The sequence below is a fragment of the Ailuropoda melanoleuca genome, chromosome 2, assembly GCF_002007445.2.
Source record: "Ailuropoda melanoleuca isolate Jingjing chromosome 2, ASM200744v2, whole genome shotgun sequence".
Taxonomy (NCBI): domain Eukaryota; kingdom Metazoa; phylum Chordata; class Mammalia; order Carnivora; family Ursidae; genus Ailuropoda; species Ailuropoda melanoleuca.
Window position 1 is genome coordinate 21,967,150 of NC_048219.1, and position 24,899 is coordinate 21,992,048.

The 24,899-nt window shown below is 40.7% G+C and overlaps 1 protein-coding gene across 4 annotated transcripts in view; it reads left to right on the top strand.

Moving 5' to 3' along the window:
• Positions 1–10,261: 10,261 nt before the first annotated feature.
• MAST2 (microtubule associated serine/threonine kinase 2) overlaps positions 10,262–24,899 on the top strand; it is a 213,424-nt gene continuing 198,786 nt past the window's right edge. For 3 of the 4 annotated variants that reach the window (XM_034651722.1, XM_034651745.1, XM_034651731.1), the window contains exon 1: positions 10,262–10,527. In XM_034651722.1, coding sequence (XP_034507613.1) covers positions 10,339–10,527 — 189 coding nt within the window. In that variant the 5' untranslated portion in view covers positions 10,262–10,338. The remainder of the gene's footprint in view (positions 10,528–24,899) is intronic. The other variant, XM_034651738.1, reaches the window with a different exon arrangement.

Genomic DNA, 24,899 nt, shown 5'->3' on the forward strand with positions numbered 1-24,899 from the left:
ATGTAATGTATAGCATGGTGACTATAGTTATTAATACTGTACTGTATATTTGAAAGTTGCTAAGCAAATAGATCTTACAAGAAAAAAAGTTTTGTAACTATGAATGGAGATGGATGGAGACTGAGAGATCATTTTGAAATACATACAAATACTAAAATATTACCTTGTACATCTGAAGCGAATGTAATATAGTATGTCAATCATACCTCAGTAAAAAAAAATAAAGAAAAAAACTAGAAAAAATGAAATAAGACAAAGATATACAAAATTTCTTACAATTAGATTCACAGACATAAAATTACTCTGCCAAATTGTTACGTTTTTTGAGAGCTTGCTCTTAGTTTCTCTACTTATCACCTTATAGATAGTAACAAACAGTTTGCCAAGTGGTTCCGAGGACAACACTTGGAGTAGCTCTGTTTCCCATGATCTTCAGATTCTTTTCTGCTCTGAGCAGTCAAGAATGGCTTTTTGGGGGCGCCTGGGAGGCACAGCGGTTAAGCGTCTGCCTTCGGCTCAGGGTGTGATCCCAGCGTTATAGGATCGAGCCCCACATCAGGCTCCTCTGCTATGAGCCTGCTTCTTCCTCTCCCACTCCCTGCTTGTGTTCCCTCTCTCGCTGGCTGTCTCTGTCTCTGTCAAATAAATAAATAAAATCTTTAAAAAAAAAAAAGAATGGTTGTTTGTTTTAAAATGATGACTTTTTAATTTTTATCTTTATTATATCGGGGACAGGGTGCGGGGGGCGGGGGGTGGAGGTGAAGTGCAGAGAGTGGGAGAGAGAGAATCTTAAGCAGCCCAAAACGGGACTCAATCCCATGACCCTGAGATCATGACCTGAGCCGAAACGAAGAGTCGGATGCTCAATCAACTGAGCCACCCAGGACCCCCAAGATTTTATTTTTAAGTAATCTCTACCCTCAGCTTGGGGCTTGAACCCAAAACCCCGAGATTAAGAGTCACATGCTCTATTGACTGATCCAGTCAAGTTCCCCCTTTATTATATAATTTCTATCTGCTTTGTTTTATTTTCTGCATGAACTTCTGTTAACTTGGAAGTTTGTAGAAAGTTTTTAGTTCTTCCAGGGCTTACCTGTATAACTCTAACGTTTTCTTACATTTCTTGAGACTTGAATCAATTAACTTGCTACTCACAATGATAAAGTCACTATTTTTCTAATTCTCACTTCCCTTCCATCCCCTTTATCACGTAATTTTAGGAATGTCTGGGTGGCTCAGTTGGTTAAGTCTGCCTTCAGCTCAGGTCATGATCCCAGAATTTTGGAATGGATTCCCACATTGGGCTCCTTGCTCAGGGAGGAGCCTGCTTCTCCCTCTATCTGCCACTTCCCCTGCTTGTCTGACAATTAAATAAATAAAATCTTTAAAAAAACCAAATATTATTTTAAAAATTCTTTTGAGGATTACTTATAAACCTTTAAATAACTTTTATTTTATTTTATTTTTTTTAAGATTTTTTATTTATTTGTTGGACAGAGAGAGAGACAGCCAGCGAGAGAAGGAACACAAGCAGGGGGAGTGGGAGAGGAAGAAACAGGCTCCCAGCAGAGGAGCCCGACGTGGGGCTCAATCCCAGGACCCTGGGATCAGGCCCCAATCCGAAGGCAGACGCTCAACGACTGAGCCACCAAGGCGCCCCTAAATAACTTTTAAATAAACTTATATATCTATTATTTATATCTTTTGACCTCCCTGAAGTGAAAGACCAGGAAATCCACTTTTTAAAAAATCTATTTCCCTACCTCTATTAGTTATATTATTATTTCACATTGCCGCAGATTATAGCATTAATTCTGTGCTCTGAAATTATAATGCTCTCAGTTACTTTAGTCTCAAGCTGCCGTTTGTTTGCAATGATGGAGCATCTGAATGTTTAAGATGCTTTAGAAGCTGTAGGCTTCCTCACTTTCCTTAACCAACCATTATCCTTACCTTAAATGTTGGGCTCCATCCTAGACTTCCTTTCTATTCTTTCTATTTCAGTCATGTACCCTGAATGACATATATATACATATAACAATGACTTCAATTTCCATGTGCTCCCAAATTTACATATAACCCTTAATGAATGAGGGAGGGAACATGGTTCAATATCTGCATGGAATCATATTTAGAGAAGTACATAGTTCAGCACCCAAAAGTAACTTCAAAATGATGCAAGTCATTACAGGCATTGCTTGGGAACAGAGAAGAGGATTTGTAGCAATACTCATTACAGCTCTCCTTCCTCTCCTACCCACTTCCTTCATACACCACAAAACAAGTGCTCCCAGCCACCCATAAAGTTTTCTTTTCTTCTCTGCTTCCTTACCTCCGGCCTTCTACCCTCCTCCATTTCCTCCCATCTTATAGCTCTTTCTAGGTAATTCAACTTAGCCTCTTCACCTAAATTCTACTTCTTCTATCTCTTAAATTATTCTTCTCTTTCTCATTCTCCTTATCCTGCATTCCCAAAGGCCAAAGAAGCAGTCTGGCATCCGTAGAACTCTCTTGGCCAGGGGAAGACTTAGGGGTGGGAGGGAAGGTTGTGAGCATTTGCCTGTTAGTAATTTTCATTCTGTCATGTATATAACTGGCTGAGAGTGTTCCTTGAATTTTAGACCCATTCATCCATCTGGTAGATCTCATAGAGGCTGCAAAATAAACATGTTTTAAAATTGTGCTTCTTTGTAACATCCAGTGAGTGTATTTGTTCAATATTTCCCTCCCATGCAAGATGAAATACTTGTTGAGTGTGTGAATAAATGAGTGAATGAAATTATGAAATTTGTTCTTCCTTCAGTATTCTCTAGGATATGAAAGATGTCACCATCCACCCGGTTATCTGAGCCAGAATCCTGAAAATCATCTCTATTTGCTTGTTTCCCCTTTCTGACTATTCTTCAAGTCCTATGATTCTACATCTTTAATGTTTTTTCAGTCTCTCCCTTCCTCTTTAGCTCTGCCTATAAAACTCTGACAAGTGTCTGATCACTTTTATTTATCCTTATAGACTCTGAAGTGGTTTTTGGTCTCCACTTATATTCCCCTCCAGTATTTCTGTCCAAGACATTTTATTCATAATTCCAGACAAGTCTACCATTCCCCTTTATGGAAAATCATCCCTTCCATATCTCTGTCTAGGGATAGTCTTAGGCAGTCATATTCTGTACCACATGACATCATCTTCCCAATTCCTAGACATTGCTGACTGGATCATGAAGGTACCCCTGACTAATGTGTTAAGTTATCCAGCAGCTATAAAGTAACTTGACAGGTAAAGTTTGGCTAATTAGTTTGTCAACCTTAGGCAAATGAATTAGGAAATAGGGACTGGATCAGACAAGAAAGAAAGAAGCAAGAAACGATTTTTAAAAAATTGCATGGAAAGGTCAATTAATAGAGAAGAGGCCATGATCAAGACAAAATTTTGGCTAAGTAGAAAATATTGGTAGGCAGAAGTTATGATATAAAGCAGTGATAGGGAACAGAGGATAAATAAACTGGTTGATTCTGGGAGGAAAAGCAAAAAGACACATGAATTAAAGTAGAGCTCAAGAGGGAAACTTAGTCATGGTAATGACAGAGCTTAGAATAAAATGCCCTAAACTACTGTTGTTGAGGGCCCTGGAAATGCTTCCACTTCCAAATTCCCTGAGGTCAGCTTATACTTTTATTCTTGGATTTCCCTGAGATTCCTGTCTTTCTTATTGCCAAGTGTATCTTACTATATTTAATATGACTTCAATTTCCATCTGCAGCTGGTGCCCTGCCCAAGATTACATTTGTGATCCATCAGCTTCTCTAACACAGCAGGTATTAGAAATCACCATATTAAGCGATAACAGCAGAGGTTTGGTTACATGTAACACACATCCAAATTTACAGTGACTGAAACAAGGTGGAAGTGTATTTGTCTATCACATAATAGTACAGAGGGCAAGGATGCTGACTGTGCTCCATGAGTTCATCTTGGACTTTTTTTTCTTTTTTAAAAAATTTAAAAAAATTTTTTTTTCTAAAGATTTTTATTTATTTATTTGACAGAGATAGAGACAGCCAGTGAGAGAAGAAACACAAGCAAGGGTAGTGGGAGAGGAAGAGGCAGGCTTCCAGTGGAGGAGCCTGATGTGGGGCTCGATCCCAGAACGCCAGGATCACGCCCTGAGCCAAAGGCAGACGCTTAACAACTGAGCCACCCAGGCGCCCCTAAAAAAAATTTTTTTTAAAAAGATTTTATTTATTTATTCGACAGAGATAGAGACAGCCAGCGAGAGAGGGAACACAAGCAGGGGGAGTGGGAGAGGAAGAAGCAGGCTCATATCAGAGGAGCCTGATGTGGGGCTCATCCCATAACACCAGGATCACACCCTGAGCCGAAGGCAGACACTTAACCGCTATGCCAGCCAGGCGCCCCCCTAAAATTTTTTAAAAAAATATTTATTTATTTATTATTTAAGAGAGAGAGAGAGACCGCACGTGCTCACACATGCAGCAGGAGAGGGGCAGAGGGAGAGGGACAGAGAGAATTTCAAGCAGACTCCCCACTGAGCACAGAGCCCATGCAGGCTTGGGCCCGGTCCCATGACCCTGAGAGCATGACCTGAGCTGAAATCAAGAGTTGAATGCTCAACTGACTGAGCCACCCAGGCACTCCTCATCTTGGAACTTTCTACATCGTTGCGCTCTCATCCTAGGATGTTTTCTCATCCCTGTGGTCCCAGATAGATTTCTACCATGACTTCTTTCTAAGCAATAGTCTGGAAGTAGAGAAAAAAGAAGAAAGGAAATACATGTTTTTTTCTTTGAATAGCATAATTCAAAAGTTGCATTCATCTCTTATGCTCACGTCTCATTGATCAGAGCAGAGCTTAGTCCCATAGCTGCATGAGCCACAAAGAAGGCTGAGGAAATTTGTCTTTATTCTAGGAAACCATATGTCCAATAATAGTAAAAGGGGACAATGAATATTGGGGAACAGGATCTGGTTTTGCCATTATTATAATAAGGAGTTCTTGAAGCTGACTCTTAGAATAATGTGGGCCCCTTTGAATCACCTAGGGAGATTTCCTGGAAGAGTTGGGTCATGTTAGTATCACTGAAAGCAGCCTTCTCCAAGAAGATATGCGTAGATTCTCCAGGCCCCTAGAAACACTGAGAATATGCTCCCTCAGGAGGATTAGCAAGCAATCATTGCCTAGGGAAAGGGAGCCTCTTGAGTGTTTGAGAAGAAAAACAGCTGGTCTCTAGAATGTGGGCTCCTTGGGAAACTTGTCCTGGGATTGCTTGTTTTTCTGGCTAGTGACTGCTATGTACAGGACCTGAAATGGTACAGGACTAGGAGCTTCGGTTGTGGGAACTCTGATCTGGGCATCTCTGGCTGAGCTTGGCACTGATGGAAAGGCATTGTCCTCTCTCAAAAAATGTTTGTTGGATTAGGAGGGCCTTGTTATGTGGTCTGTACTGGTCTGCTTGAGTTGCCATAACAATATACCATAGACTGGGTGATTTAAACAGCATAAATTCACTTTCTTACAGTTCTTGAGGCTAGAAGCCCAACATCAGAGTTCTTGCTGATTCACTTTCTGTTGAGAACTCTCTTCTTGGCTTGCAGATGGTTGCTTTCTTATCATATAGTTACATGGCCTTCTGTGGTGCATGCATGCCTGGGGTGAGGGACAGCAAGTGCTCTCTGGTGTCTCTTCTCATGACGATAATAACCTTTTTGGATCAGGGCCCCACCCTTATGACTTCATTTAACCTTAATTACTTCCTTAGAGCCCCATCTCCAAACATAGCCAAACTGGGGGGTTAGAGCTTCAACACATGAATTTGGGGGGGGATACAAACATTCAGTCCACAGCATGGTCCCAGAAAGTAATGATACTAATGGACTAATCTAATTCTAGCTAGGCTTGGCTGTGGAAGTTGGACTAATCTTCCTGGAGTGGATTTCAAAGGTAGCCACAAATTCTTCCCCTCTCTGAATTTATTCTTTCTTGCTATATAACTTTAGTCCCTTCCCACACTGACTTGCTTTATGACTTATGACTTGGTTTGGCAATGACACAATTGCCAACGTGACAGTAAGAAAGTCCTGAAAAGTGCTTTCACACTGGGGCTTGCTAGTTTTTTCTGCTCTGGGAACTCCTACCATTGCTGCCATGTGGAGAATTGCAGGCTAGCCTGCTAGAGGATGAGAGACATGTGATTTAGTTTCTCCCATTACTATGGTCAATAGCCTGCCAACTGCCAGACATGTGAGAAAGGCCATTCTAGATCATCTAGCCACCAGCAAAACCTCATGACTGCGGATGCATTTGCAAACCTGGCAGTAATCAGCTAAACTGGCCCAGACCATGAAGCCACCTAATTGACCCACACAATTGTCAACTAAATAAATGATTGTTTTTTAGGTGGCGAATTTTGGGGTGATTTGTTATATTACAATAGGTAACTGCCATAGCTTTTAGAATATATAAGAACCTTGGAGTTTTTAGATAACTAAGGAGGAGATACTAGACTTCCTGATAATATGGCATGAGAGGTCTGAGTGATGAAATAGAAAAAAGCAAAGAAATATGGTCATATTTATACTCTAAGATCATAGAATAATTTATGTTGGTAACACATCTAAATACTGGTAGCCCTCAGTTCTAAGCTGTAAATCCATTTGATCAATAAACACTGGACATTTTCACTTAGGCATAGGCACTTAAGAGCAAACACATTGGAAACAATCATAATCACCTTCAAACTTCTCCTTCCCTGCTGTTCCCCTATCTCAGTTACCCAAGCCAGAAACTCAGAAATGTTCTCATCTTCTCTCTTCAGTCACTAGGTCCTGTTTTTCTACTTTCTCAGTCTAAAATCCGTCCATTTTCTTCCTTCACCATGATGGCTCTTTAGTATTTGTCATCAACACTTCTCTCCCAGATATTTATAATAGCCTCTTCATTTGCATAGGATTTGCTAGTGGAATGGGTGCGATGTGTATGAGAAAGAGAAGACTCAAGGGTTATCCTGAGGTCTTGGCCGAAGCAACTGAAAAAAATAACTTGTCATTCATTAAGCTGGAGAGGACAGGGATAAGAGTAGTTTCAGGCCGGCTTGTATCACATGGTCATCTCTGACTGATGGGAGGCTGAGAAAATGAGTATTTGGCTGTGTTTGTTTTTTTTTACTGTCCAAAAAATTACCACAGACTTATCAGTTTAAAATAACACACACTTGGGGCACCTGGGTGGCTCAGTTGGTTAAGTGTCTGACTCTTGATATCAGCTCAGGTCTTGATCTCAGGGTCATGAGTTCAAGCCCTTCATTGGGCTCCATGATGGGTGGGAGCCTATTTAAAAGGCAACACACACACACACACACACACACACACACACACACACACACACACACTTAACTCAGTTTCTCTGGTTCAGGAGTCCAGGTATGGCTGGGCTGTGTTGTCATCTGGAGACTCATTTGGAGAAAGATCTATTTCCAAGCTCACTCAGGTTGCTGGTAGAATTCCCTACAGGACTCGTTTCCTTGTAGGACGGAGCACTTCAAGGTTTTTTTTGTTTGTTTTGTTTTTTGTTTTGTTTTCTTTTTTTTTTTTCTTGGCTCCTTGGCTTCTAGCTTCTAGCAGTTATTTGTAATTTCCTGTTGCACGGCCCTCTACATAGACAGTTCAGAACATGTAGCTTGCTTCTTCAAGGCCCTTAGGAGAGTGAGAGTGAGTCTGCTAGCAAGACAGACTCTTACAAAGTCATCAGGAAAGAGATATCATATCACCTTTGTTATATTCTATTGGTTAGAAGTAAGTCATGGGTCCCACCTACACTCAAGGGGAGGGGATCACACAGAGGCATAAATACTGGGGAAGGGGGCAGATCATGAGGGCCACTTTAGAGTCTTTGTGCTGCACTGACTTTCCTAGTCCCTATAGTGGAAGGTGAAAAGTTAGAATGGATTTCTGGTCCCTAAGTTACCAAGGCTGAGTCAGTGGATTCTCCTGCCAGAGACTGTGAATCTGGAATGGTGATGTAATTATGAAGAGATTAGAATCCTTTTGCAGAGGTGTGTGGCAGCAGCATAGTACATTGTCTGGTGGTGGTGTGGGAGTGGTGGTGACAGCAGTGTCCCGAAACTGTTCCTGATTTTCAGTTTGTAGAGGTTTCTTGTTTCCTGCCGGTTTCATAAGCCTGCTTCTCCAATCTCTGTTAAGTTTTGTAAGCCCCTCTATATAGCCTTCCAATAAATTCTGCCTTAGGCCTAAGATGGTCAGAAGTTGTTTCTAATGTTTGTAACCAAGAATGTGGCAGATCTGGTACATGCAGGTAACTATAGACAGCTGGTGTAACTGTAAATTGTTGGTACAGCAGGAATTAATAGCAGAAGGGGAGGTAGACACAGACTAGATTTCGGATGGCCTTGTCAAATATAATAAGTGAGCATTTCATCTTGAAGGTCATGGAAATCCATTTAACTGTTTTAAACAAGGGAGTAACATCATCTTATATGAAGATTCTTTTAATGGCTTTTCGGAGGATGGGTTTGAAGAGAAAAGGTGTGGATGTAGGTAAACCAGTTTAAAATTTTCTTTTTTTTTTTTTAAGATTTTATTTATTTGTCAGAGAGAACGGGAGAGAGAGAGAGAGAGAGAACGTGCACAAGCAGGGGGAGCAGCAGGCAGAGGGAGAAGCAGGCTCCCCACTGAGCAAGGGGCCCGACATAAGACTCGATCCCAGGACCCTGGGATCATGACCTGAGCTGAAGACAGGTGCCCAACCAACTGAGCCACCCAGGTGTCCCAAGTTTAGAAAATTTCTCAGTCAAGTAGGTGAAGGTAAGACGAGCTGAGGTGTTGTCAGTGGGATGGAAAGAGGAGACAGTGGAAAAAAAGTAAAGTTATAGAAGCAACAGGACTTGTTGATTAATTAGACATGGGGGCAGAAGGGAAGGAAAGAGTCTAGGATGACAACCAAATTTCTCGTTGAGGTAAATGGATGGATGGTGGTGAGGAACTGAATTACAGGACTCAGGGAACTGAAGTACAGGGAATACAGGAGCAGACTGGTGATAGGCTGTGTACTTGGTTATGTGTGTAGGGTCTGATATCTGACAGACTATGGGTTTGCACTTATGAACTATGTCATATTGAGTATGTCGTGCAACTTGAGATTCAGTTTCTTCAACTATAAAATGGAAATAATATAACTCTTGTTTGTGTAGGTATGAATTGAATGCACAGTGTCTGGTTTCCAGTAGGTACTCTCTAATGATGGCTATTATTACTTCTCGAAGAGGGTTCAGGGAGGAGGCCCAGGAAAAATGGATGAGGCCTTCAGGAAAGATTTCTGGGAGAGAACTGTGTTCAAGACAAAAGAGGAAAAATACAACGTTGTGGCAGACCAGCTGAAGCCAGAGGAGGAGTCCAGACAGGGCTGAGCTGCAGCCACGTTGCTGTCAAGATGAGTCACTGTAAGAGCAGGCAGGGCTGCCCAGGCCACAGCTGGACTGGCTGTGGCCAGGCTGGACTGGGCTATAACGTGACTTCATTGTCAGTGGGGAATCATGAGGATTGTTTCAGAAGCCTTTTTGTCCTCCCCTTTCTCCCAGAAGGAATTCATCCTTTCTTCCCCGTTTATAGGACTTTCCAAACCCTGTCTTAGTTTCTGGAAGCAGCAGGAAACAGTGGAAAGGGACAAAAAGCAAGAATTTGAATCCTGTCTAGTTTGGTCACTGATTCTCTGAGTGACCTCGTGCATGTCACTTCACCTTGGTCTTCTTATTTGTAACACGAGAATGAGCAGACTGCTTCCAAAGTGTGATGTGAAGACAGTTGGTGAGTGCTCAATAAAAGGGCATACATTAGCATAACATTACTTAATCGTACATTTTGTCTTCTTGTTCCTGGTCCCTCTTCGCCTAGATCCTTGAAGACACTAATCAGTTCAAACTCATTTTCAGATCCCTAGCACTTAGCTTGGCGCGGCACACAATTTCATGAATGGATGAATGAAAGAATCAATGAGCGCCCTCAGCCGCAGCAGCCGCGCCAAGAGCCCCGCCCCCTTCCGCTCTACCCACCGTTCTGGGAGGCCACGGGCGGGTCTCTCGCGACCGTTCGCTGGCGCGTGCGCGGGAGGCCGCGCGCGGCCAGAGGTGGCGGGCGGGCTCCCCGGGCGCGCGCGCGGCGCGGGGCGGGGAGGGGAGGGGCGGGGCCGGGCCAGAGGCGGGCCGGGCGGGCGGGTGCCGGCCNGTTGGCGCGGTAGCGCTGCGGCCCGGGGCCGTGCGGGGCCGGGACAGTCGCGGTGCTGACGCCCGCGGGGCCCAGCCACAGATATGAAGCGGAGTCGCTGCCGCGACCGACCACAGCCGCTGCCGCCGCCGGCCGGACGCCGGGAGGATGGGGCTCAGCGGGCGGTGGAGCTGCCCCAGCCCCAGCCCTTGCCGCCGCGCCGGCGAGCGCCTCCCGGGAGGCAGCTACTGGAGGAGCGGACCGGGCCCTCGGGGCCCGAGGTCAAGGAGCTGGTACGGGGGCCAGCCGGCGTCCGGGAGGGAAAGGATGCGGAGCGGGAGCCTGAATGGGAACAGTGGGGGAGGGGGATCTCAGGCGGGAAGACTTGGGCTAGGGCATTTGAGGGGTGGGGACTGTGTAGTTCGGCAGGAGGAAAGGAAGGTCTGGAGAGGCAGAAAAATGGGGAGTGGAGAAATGGAAGTCACGGCCCGGGGCTGAAAGGGAAATGGGGGAATAGGGGTTTGGAAAAATGGTCCTGTGGGCGTTTGTAGTCAGGGGTTCTGGATGTGATGAAGGGACGCTGGAATGTAGCCTGAGAGTAAATGAACTGCAAAAAATAGGCTTACTAAAGGGATTCTGAGGAGTTAGCCAGAGGTGTAAATAGTGTAAAGTAGGGAAAATCAATATGAAATAGTAAATGTTATTCTATTTCCTAGAGGTTGTCTTCACAGTTATAAAAACGGATGTCATTTCTATGCTTTCTCTGATTTGGCAATGATTATATAGTCTTGTAGGAATGTGTTCAAATCTTGAAGATTCTCTTCGGTAATGATCTATTTCACGAGAAAGTGCCTTTTAAAACACCTGCATATGTGCAATTCCAAATCCAGCGCCTTGAACAGAGAATTTTTAGGGATAGGCTCTGTCTTCTAGGAGTTTACCATTGAAAACGTCTTCTTGGGAAAACGGAGCTAGAAGGCAGTGTAGAAGTATTCATGGAGTTCCTGAATGGACAGAATGTGTTTGTATAATTCATTCATCAAGCATAGGTGCATTTAGAAATAGGGGATAAAGGTCAGTTTTATCAGGGAGAAGTTGCCACTAGTAGCTGTAGGAAGTGCGGTGAGAGGAGAATGTGGTCCTGACCTTGTGGGATTTGCAGAAAGATGTTCTGTAGTAATGAACTCTAGTGACAGCTTTCCTTTTGCACAGCCCTACTTGAGACTCTAGTAACACCATCCTTGACTTTTTCAAAACCTTTATTAGATCTACCTTCTCCCATCACTTAAATAAGTATTTTCCTTAGACATCATTCTTCATTATATAGTTTCAGTGATGCACATACTAGTACTTGAATTTTTTTCTATCTTTTGTTCTTTCACCTTTTATTCTGCACCCAGCTCTGAGTAGACTGCATTATCCGCTATCTCTGCCCTTGCTTTCAGGCCATTGAGTGTTGTCCCTGCCTGTAATTTCCTTCCTCATCCTTGTTTTTTATATTCTCTGCAGTACCTCTTTGAAACTTTAAAAATGTACTCAAAACTCTGATCCTTTCCTGTCTCAGTTTACTTGATTCAATTGACCTTATTGCATGCTTCATTGAAGAGTTCAAGGTTACTTGATTTTCCCTTCTTTTCTATATCACAATTATTATTTATTTATTTATTTATTTAGCAAGCTAGCTCTCCGACCAATGTGGGACTTAAACTCACGACCTCTAGATCAGGAGTCACATGTTCTACCGATTGAGCCAGCCAGGTGCCCCTCTATCTCAAAATTTCTGTGCTCATTCATCCTTTTCTTCAGTTCTAGAGAAAGAAGTATTCATCCTCCTTTCCGAGGCTTATCCCTGTACTTATGTCCTTGATTTCATCCCCTCTCATCTGATTTAGGCCCTTGTTATGTATATTATGTTCTTTTTGTCCTATACCTCAAATAAAAACAAAACACAATTTCCCTGAATTGTGTAACTCACCTAAGTTACTTTGTTATCTCTTCTTTGCTTCATTAGCAACCTTCTTGGAAAATGAGTTTGTATTCACTGTCTCAGCTTGCTCACCTGTATACATTCCTCATATTACAGTTTGGCTTTTTTTTTTTTTTTTAAGTTTGTTTATTTCAGTAATCTCTACACCCAACAAGAGACTCGAACCCATGACCCCAGGATCAAGAGTGTCACATGCTCTTCCAGCTGAGACAGCCAGGCACCCCTTACAGTTTGACTTCTACCCTTACACTATTCCAAAACTGTTGTCTTCAAGGTCACCAATAACTTTGTATGTTATTTACTTTTTTATTGTGGAGTGATTTAAATACGGTGCATAAGTCGAAGGTTCCTTCAGTCCGTGAATTTTTATAGAACGAGTACACCCACGTGACCAGTATTCAGATCGAGATGTAGAACATTTCCAGTACCCTACAATGCCTCTTTGTGTTTTCTCCTAGTTATTACCCTTCCCCAAAGGTAACCACTCTCTCAGCCTACGTCACCATGGATTAGTTTTGCCTCTTCTTGAACTTGATATAAATGGAATCATACAGTTTGTACTCTTCTGACTAGATTCTTTCATTAAATCATGTCTGTGAGATTCTTCTATGTTGTTGCTTGTAGAAATAGTTCTTTTTCATTGCTGTGTAGTTTTCCACTGTATGAATGTCCATAATGGATACTAAAACTTCTTTTTCAAATAAAAAAATAATACAGGGCACTTCTGTGAAGTTTTCATTGTGAAAGAATTATGCAGAGAGATGTGTAGCAGTTGGGGAATTTTAAATGACTAAATTTGTTAGTCTTCACCCCAGTCCTCATTTTCTGACTTCTGTGACTTATTTGTCACTGTTGCCCATGTGTTCCTTCTTGATATTTTCATTTCTTTTGTCATAATGTCCATTATAGCCCTATTTCTCTGACTGCTTCCTGTGTGTCTTTTTTGTTTTCTTTTCTTCTCTTGAGGATATGTCCTCTGTCCTTAGCTCTCTCCTTTATTGTACTGTTTTTTAGCAGGTGTACCCTATTCGTGGCAAGTACTTAGGATGTGGAACAGGGTCTCTGGTCTTTTATTTATGGCCTTTTGTCACAGAACCTCCTTGTAGAGTGATCTGAGTCTCCAGGCTGGACCTCTTTCCTTAGCTCTACATTTCCATTTTTGTGCTTAATGTTTTCACTATAGACTCAGCATTCATGATCTTAATATTGTGTTTTTTATAATTTGATAGTGTCCTTGAAAGTCCATAACTTGTAATTATTTGATTTTGAAGAGATAAAGATTTCACATGTGTGGTATGAGGCTGGATGGATTACGTTCATTCAGGGAGTAAGCTTAGCTAATCATTAAGCATCGAATTCTCATAGATGACTTTGTTCTTCTTTTCTCATGACATGGAGTAATGCTTGTTATACTTTATACTATGCTAGTATTTAGGAATAAGTTGTGAACAGGATGCTTAATAAATCTTTAAATCTCCTGAGATTTCAGTTCTCCAAATTCTGTGATGCAGAAAATTCTGTGAAAGCTTAAGTTCTATGAGATTAAAGGAAAAAATGGTTAGAAAGCACATAGTAGATAGGTACTTAATAAATACTAATTCTTATCTCACTTTATTTCTATAATACATTGTTTTGGCCATTACATGGTATATAGTAGGTTCTGAATAAATATTTGCTCAATGAGCAGATGAATGAGTGTTTTATCACTTTTATACTTCTGTATTCATTTTGTGTTATTTCATTTCTGCTTTTAAGTTGTAAATGATTAAGGGTAGGAACTGTATCATCATTTTTTCTGCTGTAATGCATAGTCAAGGGGTTTGCTCACAATAGGTGCTAAGTAATTATTGATGAATAGAAAATGATTCAAATATTTTGAATTTGGGTGATTTGAGTAATAATGGTAGGGTGTTAGAAATAGCCAGCTAAGGGAAATGAGACATTTTTGAGGATGGAGGAAGATGGAATTTAATTTTGGTTCCTAGAATTCCCTCAGCACCATTGAGAAATTTTCAAAATTATTTTCATGGAAATCAGCACCATCTCTTTTCTCTGCGCTATAATGTTAGTACATTGGCAAAAGCACAGAGAAAGTAGAGGGGAAGCTGCGTATTGTATGTAGGGAATTAAAATCAGTTTGGTATTGCTGGAGCTTAAAGTTTAAGGCATAGATGGTGAGTTAAGAGACTGAAGGAGCCTGGGTTGTAGAAGGTCTTTAGTACTATGTAAAAGGGTAATAACTATGGGAGCAGGATGGTCTTGTGTTTGAGCTGGACTATGGCAACTGCGTGGGGGATAAAATGTTGAACATGGTGATTGAGACATGGACATTTGAGCATTCTTCTGCTTTCAGTGTAGAAAGTTTATTAGCCATCCTTCCCGTCTTATCCATAAGTAAAATGGGTAAAAGCCAGCTCCCAAAAACCTGTTAGCTTTGGAAGATTTGATTTCATCAAAGGTAGTGGGGGTAGAGAGCCTGGGATGGTTGAAGCAGGTGGGACAGTGTTCCCTGATTTTTTGTCTTCGTTCTACTGGATGCCCCTTACTCTAAAGATCAACCAAAGGCTTTTTCCCCAGTTGCTGATGATGACCTGTAGGCATGAGTATCAGAGGCAGCTAAATATTGTAATCAGTATATTTCCTTCATTGCTGGTCTTCGCTGCCATGATTCTCTGCTAAATTTGCCAGCTAACTTTGTATTTTCTTGATGAAATCCCTGTGGTACCTTGGTAATTTTTACTTTTCATCAGCAGGTGTTAATTACTTCTCATCATTAATATACGTACTTGGGGTTCCAAAGGAGTTTGAGAACTGGGTTTGTTGGATCAAGGCTTAGCCTTGGGGAAGAAGAAAAAGTCCTTGAGGGAGAGTAGAGGCTAGACATTATTGGGGTAAGGGTTTCCACAAAATGCATTGTTAGTGAGACATGGTTGGCAACCTTTTGTTTTAGGTTTGAACCTCATTGTTAACTCCCAAAGATTCTTTCCTCATCTCTGTACTACAGCCATGTGCATAGTGGATATGTAGTAAATAATTGATGGGAAAAATTGACATCAACCTGAATTTTCTACTTCCATGTTCATTAAGTATATTTCATCTTTACCAGTAACTGTTCCACTTCTAAAATCTTAGTTTTGAGCTTGCTACTCTCTTACATTCACATCATCCTCTGTTTTTCTATTTCAACTCCTTTTAGAATTTCCTCTTCAAAAATTGTTCAAGGTCTTTGGACCTTCTAGCCAGTTTTTTTTTTTTTAAACCATCTTTTCATTGTCAGTCACCTCATGCTTCTACTTTCCTCCTTTGTCAACTTTACATTTCATGGACTATCATAATCATTCCTGTGCATGTACCTTCAGTTTCTTTGCCATTTTCCCTTTCTGTCATATGTGACTTATTCACAAGTAAATTCCAACTATCACTGCATGAACTCTGAGACTTGACTAAATTCTGACCATCATTACACCAACTCTGCCTGTTCTGCACCTGTGTTTAAGCAACTGAATGTGGCTGGAGAAATAAATGACCATATTGACATCTTAGTTTGTAATCAGGAAACTCAAAGAGTCTATCAGGATGCTATTTCTCAGTCCTATGACATTTCCCTAGTCTATTCACTGTTTTTTTTTTTTTTTTTAGAGGGGTGGGGAGGGGCAGAGAGAGATCAGGAGAGAGAGAATCTTAAGCAGGCTCCACACCTAGCACCGAGCTGGCACAATTCCGGCTGATCTCACAACCCTGAGATCATGACCTGAGCTGAAATCAAGAGTCAGACGCTTTAATCAGTGAAGCCACCCAGGCCCCCATCCCTAGTCCATTCACTTTTTTTTTTTTTAAGATTTATTTATTTATTTTAGAGAGAGAGTGTGAGTGGGGGAGGGGCAGAGGGAAAGAATATTCAAGCAGACCCCCCCCCTCGCCCGAGCAGGGAGCCCCACTCGGCTTGAACCCGCAACCCATGAGATCATAACCTGAGGCGAAACCAAGAGTTGGCTGAAGACCAACTGAGCCATTCAGTTGCTCCTGGTCCTTTCACTCTTAAATGATAGTTTAATTTTTCTCCTCAAACCTCCAACACTCTCTTTGTCCTCTTTACTGTCAGTTGGTGTCCTTGTTTACTATTTAACTGAGGGGGAAAAAAGATAATCAGAAGAAAACTTCCACAAGCTCCCATTATAAGTTACTCAACCTACCTCTATCTATACCCACATTCTATGCCTTCTTTCCTATTGCTGTGGATAAGCTCTTCCTACTCCTATCAAGGCCAACCTCTACATCAATTAATAATTTTATTCTTGTAATTATTCCTTCATACTCATGAATCATTAGTTTTTCTTTTCTGTTACATGCTCTGTACGTTCTGTTCTCATCAATATACAAACACCACTATAATATTTTCCATTCTTAAAAAACTTCATTAATCCTACACTGCTTCTTCTTTCATTCATTCATTCTTTTTTTTTTTTTTTAAGATTTTATTTATTTATTTGAGAGGAAGAGAGCACAAGGGGGGCGAGGGGCTGGACAGAGGGAGAAGGAGAATCAGACTCCCACTGAACAGGGAGCCCGACGTGGGGCTCAATCCTAGGACCCTGACATCATGACCGGAGCCAAAGGCAGACACTTAACCTGCTGAGCCACCCAGGCACCCCTTTCATTCATTCTTTGATTCAACAATTTTTTGTTTGTTTTGAGTACTCTTGGATTACAGCAGTGAAAAAGGCAGAGCATAAATCCTGCTTATGAAGTTTCTATTCTTGTAGAGGGAACGTCACACTTGATCTTAGCCAAAAGGCTGAGAAGTGATAGTAGAGGGAATATCAGATAATGAAATAAAATATGTAGTATGTTATATGGAGATAAATACTCTGAAAAAATAAAGTAGGGAAGGGGGATAAAGAACGTTGGGAGATTATGGTTTTATTTATTAAATTTTTTGAGAGAGAGAGAGCACAAGAAAGAGTGGGAGAGGGGCAGAGGGAAAGGGAGAGAAACAATCTTAAGCAGGCTGCATGCCCAGTGCAGAGCCCAGTGCGGCTCCATCTCATGACCCTGAGATCATACTTGAGTTGAAATCAAGAGTTGGATGCTTAACTGACTGAGCCACCCAGGTGTCCCTGGTTTTGTTTTATTTTATTTTATTTAATTAATTAATTAATTAATTTATTTATTTATTTTTAAGATTTTATTTATTTATTTGACAGAGATAGAGACAGCCAGCGAGAGAGGGAACACAAGCAGGGGGACTGGGAGAGGAAGAAGCAGACTCCCAGCGGAAGAGCCTGATGTGGGGCTCGATCCCACAACTCCGGGATCACATCCTGAGCCGAAGGCAGACGCTTAACGACTGAGCCACCCAGGCGGCCCTATTTTTATTTTTTTTAAAGATTTATTTACTTGAGAGAAAGTGTGCAAGTGAATGGGAGGAGGGGCAGAGGGAAAGAGATAATCCTGAAGCAGACTCCCCACTGAATGTGGAGCCTGACTCGAGGCTTGATCCCAGTACCCCAAGATTATGACCTGAGCCGAAATCAAGAGCTGGCTGCTTAAATGATTGAGCCAACCAGGTGCCTCATTTTTATTTTAAAAATTATTTATACCATCTGTCACCATATGACATTATTATAATATTATTGACTACATACTGTAGTTTTCATTTCCATGACTTATTTATTTTATAACTTGGAGGTTTGTACTTCTTAATCCCCTTTACCTATTTCACTTACCTCCCCTCTGGCAACCACTAGTTTGTTCTCTGTATTTAAGAGAGTGCTTGGGTGGTGCTTGGGTGGTGCTTGGGTGCTTGGGTGGTGTAGTCAGTTACGTTTTATATATATATATCTATATCTATATCTATATATATATAGATATATATATATAAACCCCACATATTCTTTATCCATTCATCTATGGATGGACACTTGAGTTGCTTTTATATCTTGGCTATTGTAAATAATGCTGCAGTGAACATAGGGGTGTGTATATCTTTTTAAATTAGTGCTTTCAGTTTCTTTGGGTAAATACCCAGTAGTGGAATTACTGAATCATATGGTATTTCTATTTTTAATTTTTTGAGGAACCTCCATGCTGTTATCCACAGTGGTTATACCAGTTTACATTCCCATTAACAATGCATGAGTGTTCCCTTTTCTCCACATCCTCACCAAAAATTGTTATTTCTGGACTTTTTGGTACTAGCTATTTTTATTGGTGTAAGGTGATATCTCATTGTGGTTTTGATATGCATTTCCCTGATGTTTAGTGATGTTCAGCGTCTTCTCATGTGTTTGTTGGTCATCTGTATGTCTAATTTGGAAAAATGCCTATTCAAGTTCTTTGCCCATTTTTTTTTTTTTTTTTTTTTTTTAGTAATCTCTACACACACTGTGGGCTTTGAACTTATGACCCCAAGATCAATAGTTGTACGTTCCATGTGTTGAGCCAGCCAGGCGCCCCATCTGCCTATTTTTTAATCGGATTGTTTGGGGTTTTTTTTGGTATTGAGTTGTGTAAGTTCTTTATATAGTTTGGATGTTAACCCTTTATCAGGTACATAATTTGCAAATATCCTCTCCCATTTAGTAGGTTGCCTTTTTGTTTTGTTGGTAGTTTCCTTTGCTGTACAAAAGCTTTTTATTTTGGTGTGGCCCCAAAATTTTATTTTTGCTTTTGTTTCCTTTGCCTGAGGAGACCTATCCATAAATATGTTACTAAGGCAAATGTCCAAGAGATTACTGCCTATGTTTTCTTTTAGGGGTTTTATGATTTCAGGTCTCACAGTTAGGCCTTTAATCCATTTTGAGTTTATTTTTTGTGTGGTGTAAGAAAGTGGTCCAGTTTTATTCTTTCACATGTGGCTGTTTAGTTTTCTGGCACCATTTATTGAAAATACTCTTTTCCCTGTTGGAGATACTTGTCTCCTTTGTCTTAGACTAATTGACCATAGAAGCATTGGTCTATTTCTGGGCTCTCTCCTCTGTTCCATTGATGTATGTGCCAGTACCACACTGTTTTGATTACTGTAGTTTTGTAGTAGACCTTGAAATCTGGCATTGTGATACTCCGAGCTTTGTTCTTTAGGACTGTTTTGGTTATTTGGGGTCTTTTGTGATTCTATACGAATTTGAGGATTATTTGTTTTAGTTCCGTGAAAAATGCTGTTGGTATTTTGATAGGGATTGCATGGGTATTTTAACAATATAAAGTCTTCCAATCCATGAGCATAGTTTTCTTTCCATTTGTTTGTGTTGTCTTCTGTTGCTTTCATCAGTGTCTTATAGTTTTCAGAGTATAGATCTTTCAGTTCCTTGGTTAAACTTATTTCTAGGTATTTTATTCTTTTTATTACAATTATAAATGGGATTGTTTTCTTAGTTTCTCTTTCTGCTACTTTGTTCTTAGTGTAAAGAAATGCAACAGATTTCTGTATATGAATTTTGTGTCTTTAACTTCACTGAATTCATTTATTAGTTCTGTTTTTTGGTGGAGTCTTTAGAGTTTTCTGTATACAGTATCATGTCATCTGCAAATAGTAACAGTTTTACCTCTTCCTTACCATTTGAATGCCTTTTATTTCTTTTTCTAGTCTGATTGTTGCAGGTAGGACTTCCAGTATTATGTTAAATAAAAGTGGTGAGGGTGGACATGTTTGTCTTGTTCCTGATCGTAAAGGAAATGCTTTCAGTTTTTTACCATTGAGTATGATGTTAGCTATGGGTTTTTCATAAATGGCCTTTATTATGGTAAGGTATGTTCCCTCTAAATTCACTTTGTTGAGGGGTTATGGTTTTAAATAGCATCAGGAAAGGCATCCCTTTGGAATGGGATATTTGAGTAAAGACCTGAAGGTTGTAAGAGACAGAGGCATTTAGATTATCTCGGGAAGGACATACTTGGTAGAGGGAATAGGAAGTACCCTGGGCTAGAAGCATGCCTCCGCTTCTAAAATTTGTATTTGAGGAACATCAGGAGGCCAGTGTGCCTAGAGTCGAGTGAGTAAGAGGATGAGTTGTAGATGAGCTCAGAGGGGAAAGGTAGAGAGAGGAGCGCTGGATTGTGGAGAGTTGTAGTTTGTGAAGGGTCTGAAGGGTCTTGTAGGCAGTTGTAAGGATTTCACCTTTTACATTGAATGAGATGGGAAGCCATTGCAGAGTTTTCAGTAGAGGAATCATGTGAACTAACATTCATTTTAATCCAGTCTATTTGGCTACACTACTGGGACTGAATGGGTATGTGGAAGCACAGAGACTCTTGCAGTAATGCAGGCAAAAGAGCAAGTGATGTGAAATAATTAACCCCAAGTAGGAGAGTGCTCCTCTTTATAACTACTCGAAGAGTTGTCTGTATCTTTGCTTTCATTTCCTCTCTCCTCATTCTTTCTTGAACCCACCATCATTCCACTGAAATACTTATGTCAGGGTCATCGTGGCTAAATCCAGTGGCCAGTTTGCAGTCTTCGTCTCACTCAACCTGTTGCATTAGACATTGTTGATCACTCCATCATTTGGCTTTTGGGGCCTTGTTCTCTTGGTTTTCTTCTTCTTTTTTTTTTTTTTTAAGATTTTATTTATTTATTCGACAGAGATAGAGACAGCCAGCGAAGAGAGGGAACACAAGCAGGGGGAGTGGGAGAGGAAGAAGCAGGCTCACAGTGGAGGAGCCTGATGGGGCTCGAACCCATAACGCTGGGATCACGCCCTGAGCTGAAGGCAGACGCTTAACCGCTGTGCCACCCAGGCGCCCCATTGGTTTTCTTCTTATCTCAGTGGTGCTTCAGAGGGTTCAGTCTGCTTTAAAATTTATTCTCTCTTCTAATATGATCTCATCAGATCATACTGCTTAAAATTCCATCTGTGTGCTGATGATTCCCACATTTATTTATCTAATTATGATCTTTCTTTTGAGCTCTAGACTCTTAATTTCAGTTGTTTGTGCCTATGTCTATTTTCATTTGGATAGTCAATAGATCTCAAACTTAATGTGTATAAAACTGAATTCTTGATTTTTTCCTCCCATTCTGCTTCTTTCCAGTCAGTCTTTCCCATGTCAATAAATGGCACTACCATTCTCTCATTTACTCAGATCAGCACTTGGAAATTGTCTTTAATTCTTTTCTTAACTTCATATTCCACATTCAGTCGATTAGGTCTGGTTGGTGCTACCTTCAAATTGCATGAGACTTCTCCCCACTAGCTCTGTCGCTACCCTAATTTAGCCTTTATCATCATTCATCTGGATTATTGTAAAAGTCTCCTAACTGGTCTGATTATATTCTCACTTCTCCCCACCCAGTGATATTTTGTACGCGGAAAGATCCAGTATTGTCCTGTTGAAGCTTAAATCAGAGTTTGTCACTCCCTAATTCAAAACCCTATGGTGGCTTTCCATCACAATGGAAAGCTTGCTTTGTTCTAGAAGATTCTAGTGCTCTGCCTCTTGGCTTTCTCTAATTTCCTTCCATTCTTCTTCTTCTTCTTCTTCTTCTTCACTGAGCTAAGAGTCGTACTGGCTGCTTTTATGGTCTCTGAATATATAAAGCATGCTTCTGCCTGAGGATGTTTTAAAAATTCTTATTTGCAGAATTTCTACACTTGGTAGTTTTCTTTACCTGAGATGTTCTTTTTCAGATGTATCTATATATTGGCCATAGTTCATTCAGGTTTCTGTTCACATATCACCTCCTCAAAGAGCCCTTTCTTGACTAGCCTTTTTATTTTTATTTTTTTATTTTTTTAAAGATTTTATTTATTTATTCGACAGAGATAGAGACAGCCAGCGAGAGAGGGAACACAAGCAGGGGGAGTGGGAGAGGAAGAAGCAGGCTCAAAGCAGAGGAGCCTGATGCGGGGCTCGATCCCATAATGCCGGGATCACGCCCTGAGCCGAAGGCAGACGCTTAACCGCTGTGCCACCCAGGCGCCCCTTGACTAGCCTTTTTAAAGTAACACTTAGTAATTTCTTTTCCCTCTTTTTTATTCATGTCTTTTATTCACCTGGTACTGTCAGATGTTTGTTATTATCATTCTTCCACATTAGACTGTATGATTCCTGAGGGCAGGAATTTGGGTCTGTTTTTCTCACTGCTGTATCTCTGGCTTCTAGAATTGTATGTAGAAGGTACTCAATAAGTATTTCTGAGTGAATTGGTAGTGATTAAGATGAAGTCATTTTCTGACTTCAAATCCCAGCTCTGTGACCTGAGACAAGTTACTTAAGTTCTCCAAGCTTTAATTATCCCATATATGTAACAGATGTTATTATTACCTATTTCATAGGGTTATTGTGAGGATTTAATAAATTAATCCACATAAAACACTTGTTAAAAGGCTGATACCAAGAAGCTATCATTATATTTTTAAGGTACATGCACAGAATGTGTGAATATAGAATTTATATTTTTTAGTGTTCTCATCTGGTTTTAGAAAGAAATATAATAGAAAAAGATGTGTCTTGACCTTTGATTTGTTGGTGTTATTGAACTATTCTTTTACTTTGTTCAGCTTGAAAAGGAGGCTTTAATTTGTGCATTTTTCCCTTCAGGGAACCTCTTATGAATTTCTTTATTAAGTAACTGGCTTAGGAGATAGTATGGTCTCCCTAGGTTTTGGAATGTAATTAAGAACAAATTCAGGCCAACGTAACGACATTTAAAAATTCTATGATATAATTTTAGCTGTACCAACTTTAACAGTACTTCCTAAGGGTGAACCTGAGTAGCAGATGCACAAATTCTTCTACCCTTAATATGTTGGAGATTAACAAGGCACATAGTTTCTCTGCCTGTATTTCAGTAAGGCAGAGGTAGTATAGACTTGTCAGGCCTTCTGATTTTGCACAAATCTTTGAGGCTTTCAGGAATGTTTTAGAAAGCAGAGAATAGAAATAGCTGGTATTAATTTTTGAAAAGTCCGTAAGCTATTTCAAAGGTGTGATATCAAGATGGTTTTGTTCAGGTGACCTAGGAACATCTGAGTCCTGCCTTTGACCAATATCAGAAAGGGACATTTTATTAGTAGCTCTCATGTTAGTAGTCTTTCATGTTAAAGAACACTAGTTGCTGTAACAGATACACTCAAAAGAATTTAGACTTCACCATTTTCTTCACATCGCTTCCAAGGTCACCTGGAGCAGGTGGGGGAATCTTGTGGGAGGTTTTGATGGGCCAGGTGGAAGTGGCTTAAATTACTTGCCCCCATCTTCCATTGCCAGAATTCAATCACAGGGCCGTGCCTAACTGCTGAAAGGCTGGGAAATAATCGAGTTGTGCCCAAGAGGAAGGTGGATCATGTTTGGTCAACAAGTAGTTAGTTCCTGCTCCAGGCTTCAAACCACAATCTAGTCCTCAACTAGAACTATGTAGAAATCCTCTTATTTTGGGTATAGACAGCCTAGGACTGTAGTCTCCTTTCATTTCTTGTAGGTCCACAGAGTTTTGGGTAATAACCATTTTGAATGCAAGTAAAGGCCTTTTTCCAAGAACATCTAGGAGATCTGGAAAAGCTTGTTTTCCTCAGCCTCTGGCAGAACTAGTCACTGGCAACCCCCGTATTCCTTCAGTCTTGGTGGCTAGTGAAAGCTATCCTCAGGCTTTTCTCACTTTGTCAGTGGGCCATGGGGAAGAGGGAAAAAGCCAGAAGGAAGCCAAAGAGATGCCAGAGAGAAAGGTGACTGGGTTTCAGCTGTTCTCACTTTAATAGGCTCCTGGAAGGAAGAATGGCTCTAGAGAGCCCACCTCCACATGTTTTTTGACTTTTTAAGTTACATACATACACTTAACATAAAATCAGTGACATTCAGTACATTCAAATGTTGTGGAACCATTACCATTATCTAATTCCAGAACCTTAAAAAAACCCCGATTTTATTTATTTATTTGAGATAGAGCGAACGTCAACAGGGGACAGAGGGAGAGGGAGAAGCAGGCTGCCTGCTGAGCAGAGAGCCCGACTCGGGGCTCGATCCCAGAACCCTGGGATCATGACCTGACCCAAAGGCAAACGCTTAACTGACTGAGCCACCCAGGTGCCTCCTTCTTTTAAAAATTATTTATCTGAGAGACAGAAAGAGAGAGCGCCATTGAGAGCACAAGAGGCAGAAGCTTAACCGACTGAGCAACCAGATGCCCCTAATTCCAGAACATTTTCATCACCCCAGATGTAAGTCTTCTACCTATTAAGTTTGTTACTCCCTATTTCTTCCTCCCCACAGTGTTTGGCAACCACTAATCCACTTTCTGTTGCTGTGGACTCTGGACATTTCATATCAAATGGAATCGTACAATATGTGGCTTTTTATGTCTGGCTTCTTTTACTCGGCATAATGTTTTTGAGATTTAGCCATATAATAGTATGTTTCAATACCTCATTTCTTTTCATGGCTGAGTATATTTCATATTTGTATGGATGTACCACATTTTGTTTGTCATCAACTAATGGACATTTGGATTGTTTTTACCTTTTGGTGATTGAGATGAACTATGAAGCTACTGTGAACATTTGTGTATAAGTTTTTGTTTGAATACCTGTTTTTCCAGTTTTTTTGTTATATGGACAGGAGTGGAATTGTTGGATCATATGGTAGTTTTATGTTTAAGTTTATGAGAAATTACCAAATGTTTTTCACAGTGACTGTACCACTTTAACATTGCCACCAGCAATGTACAAGGGTTCCAGTTTGGCT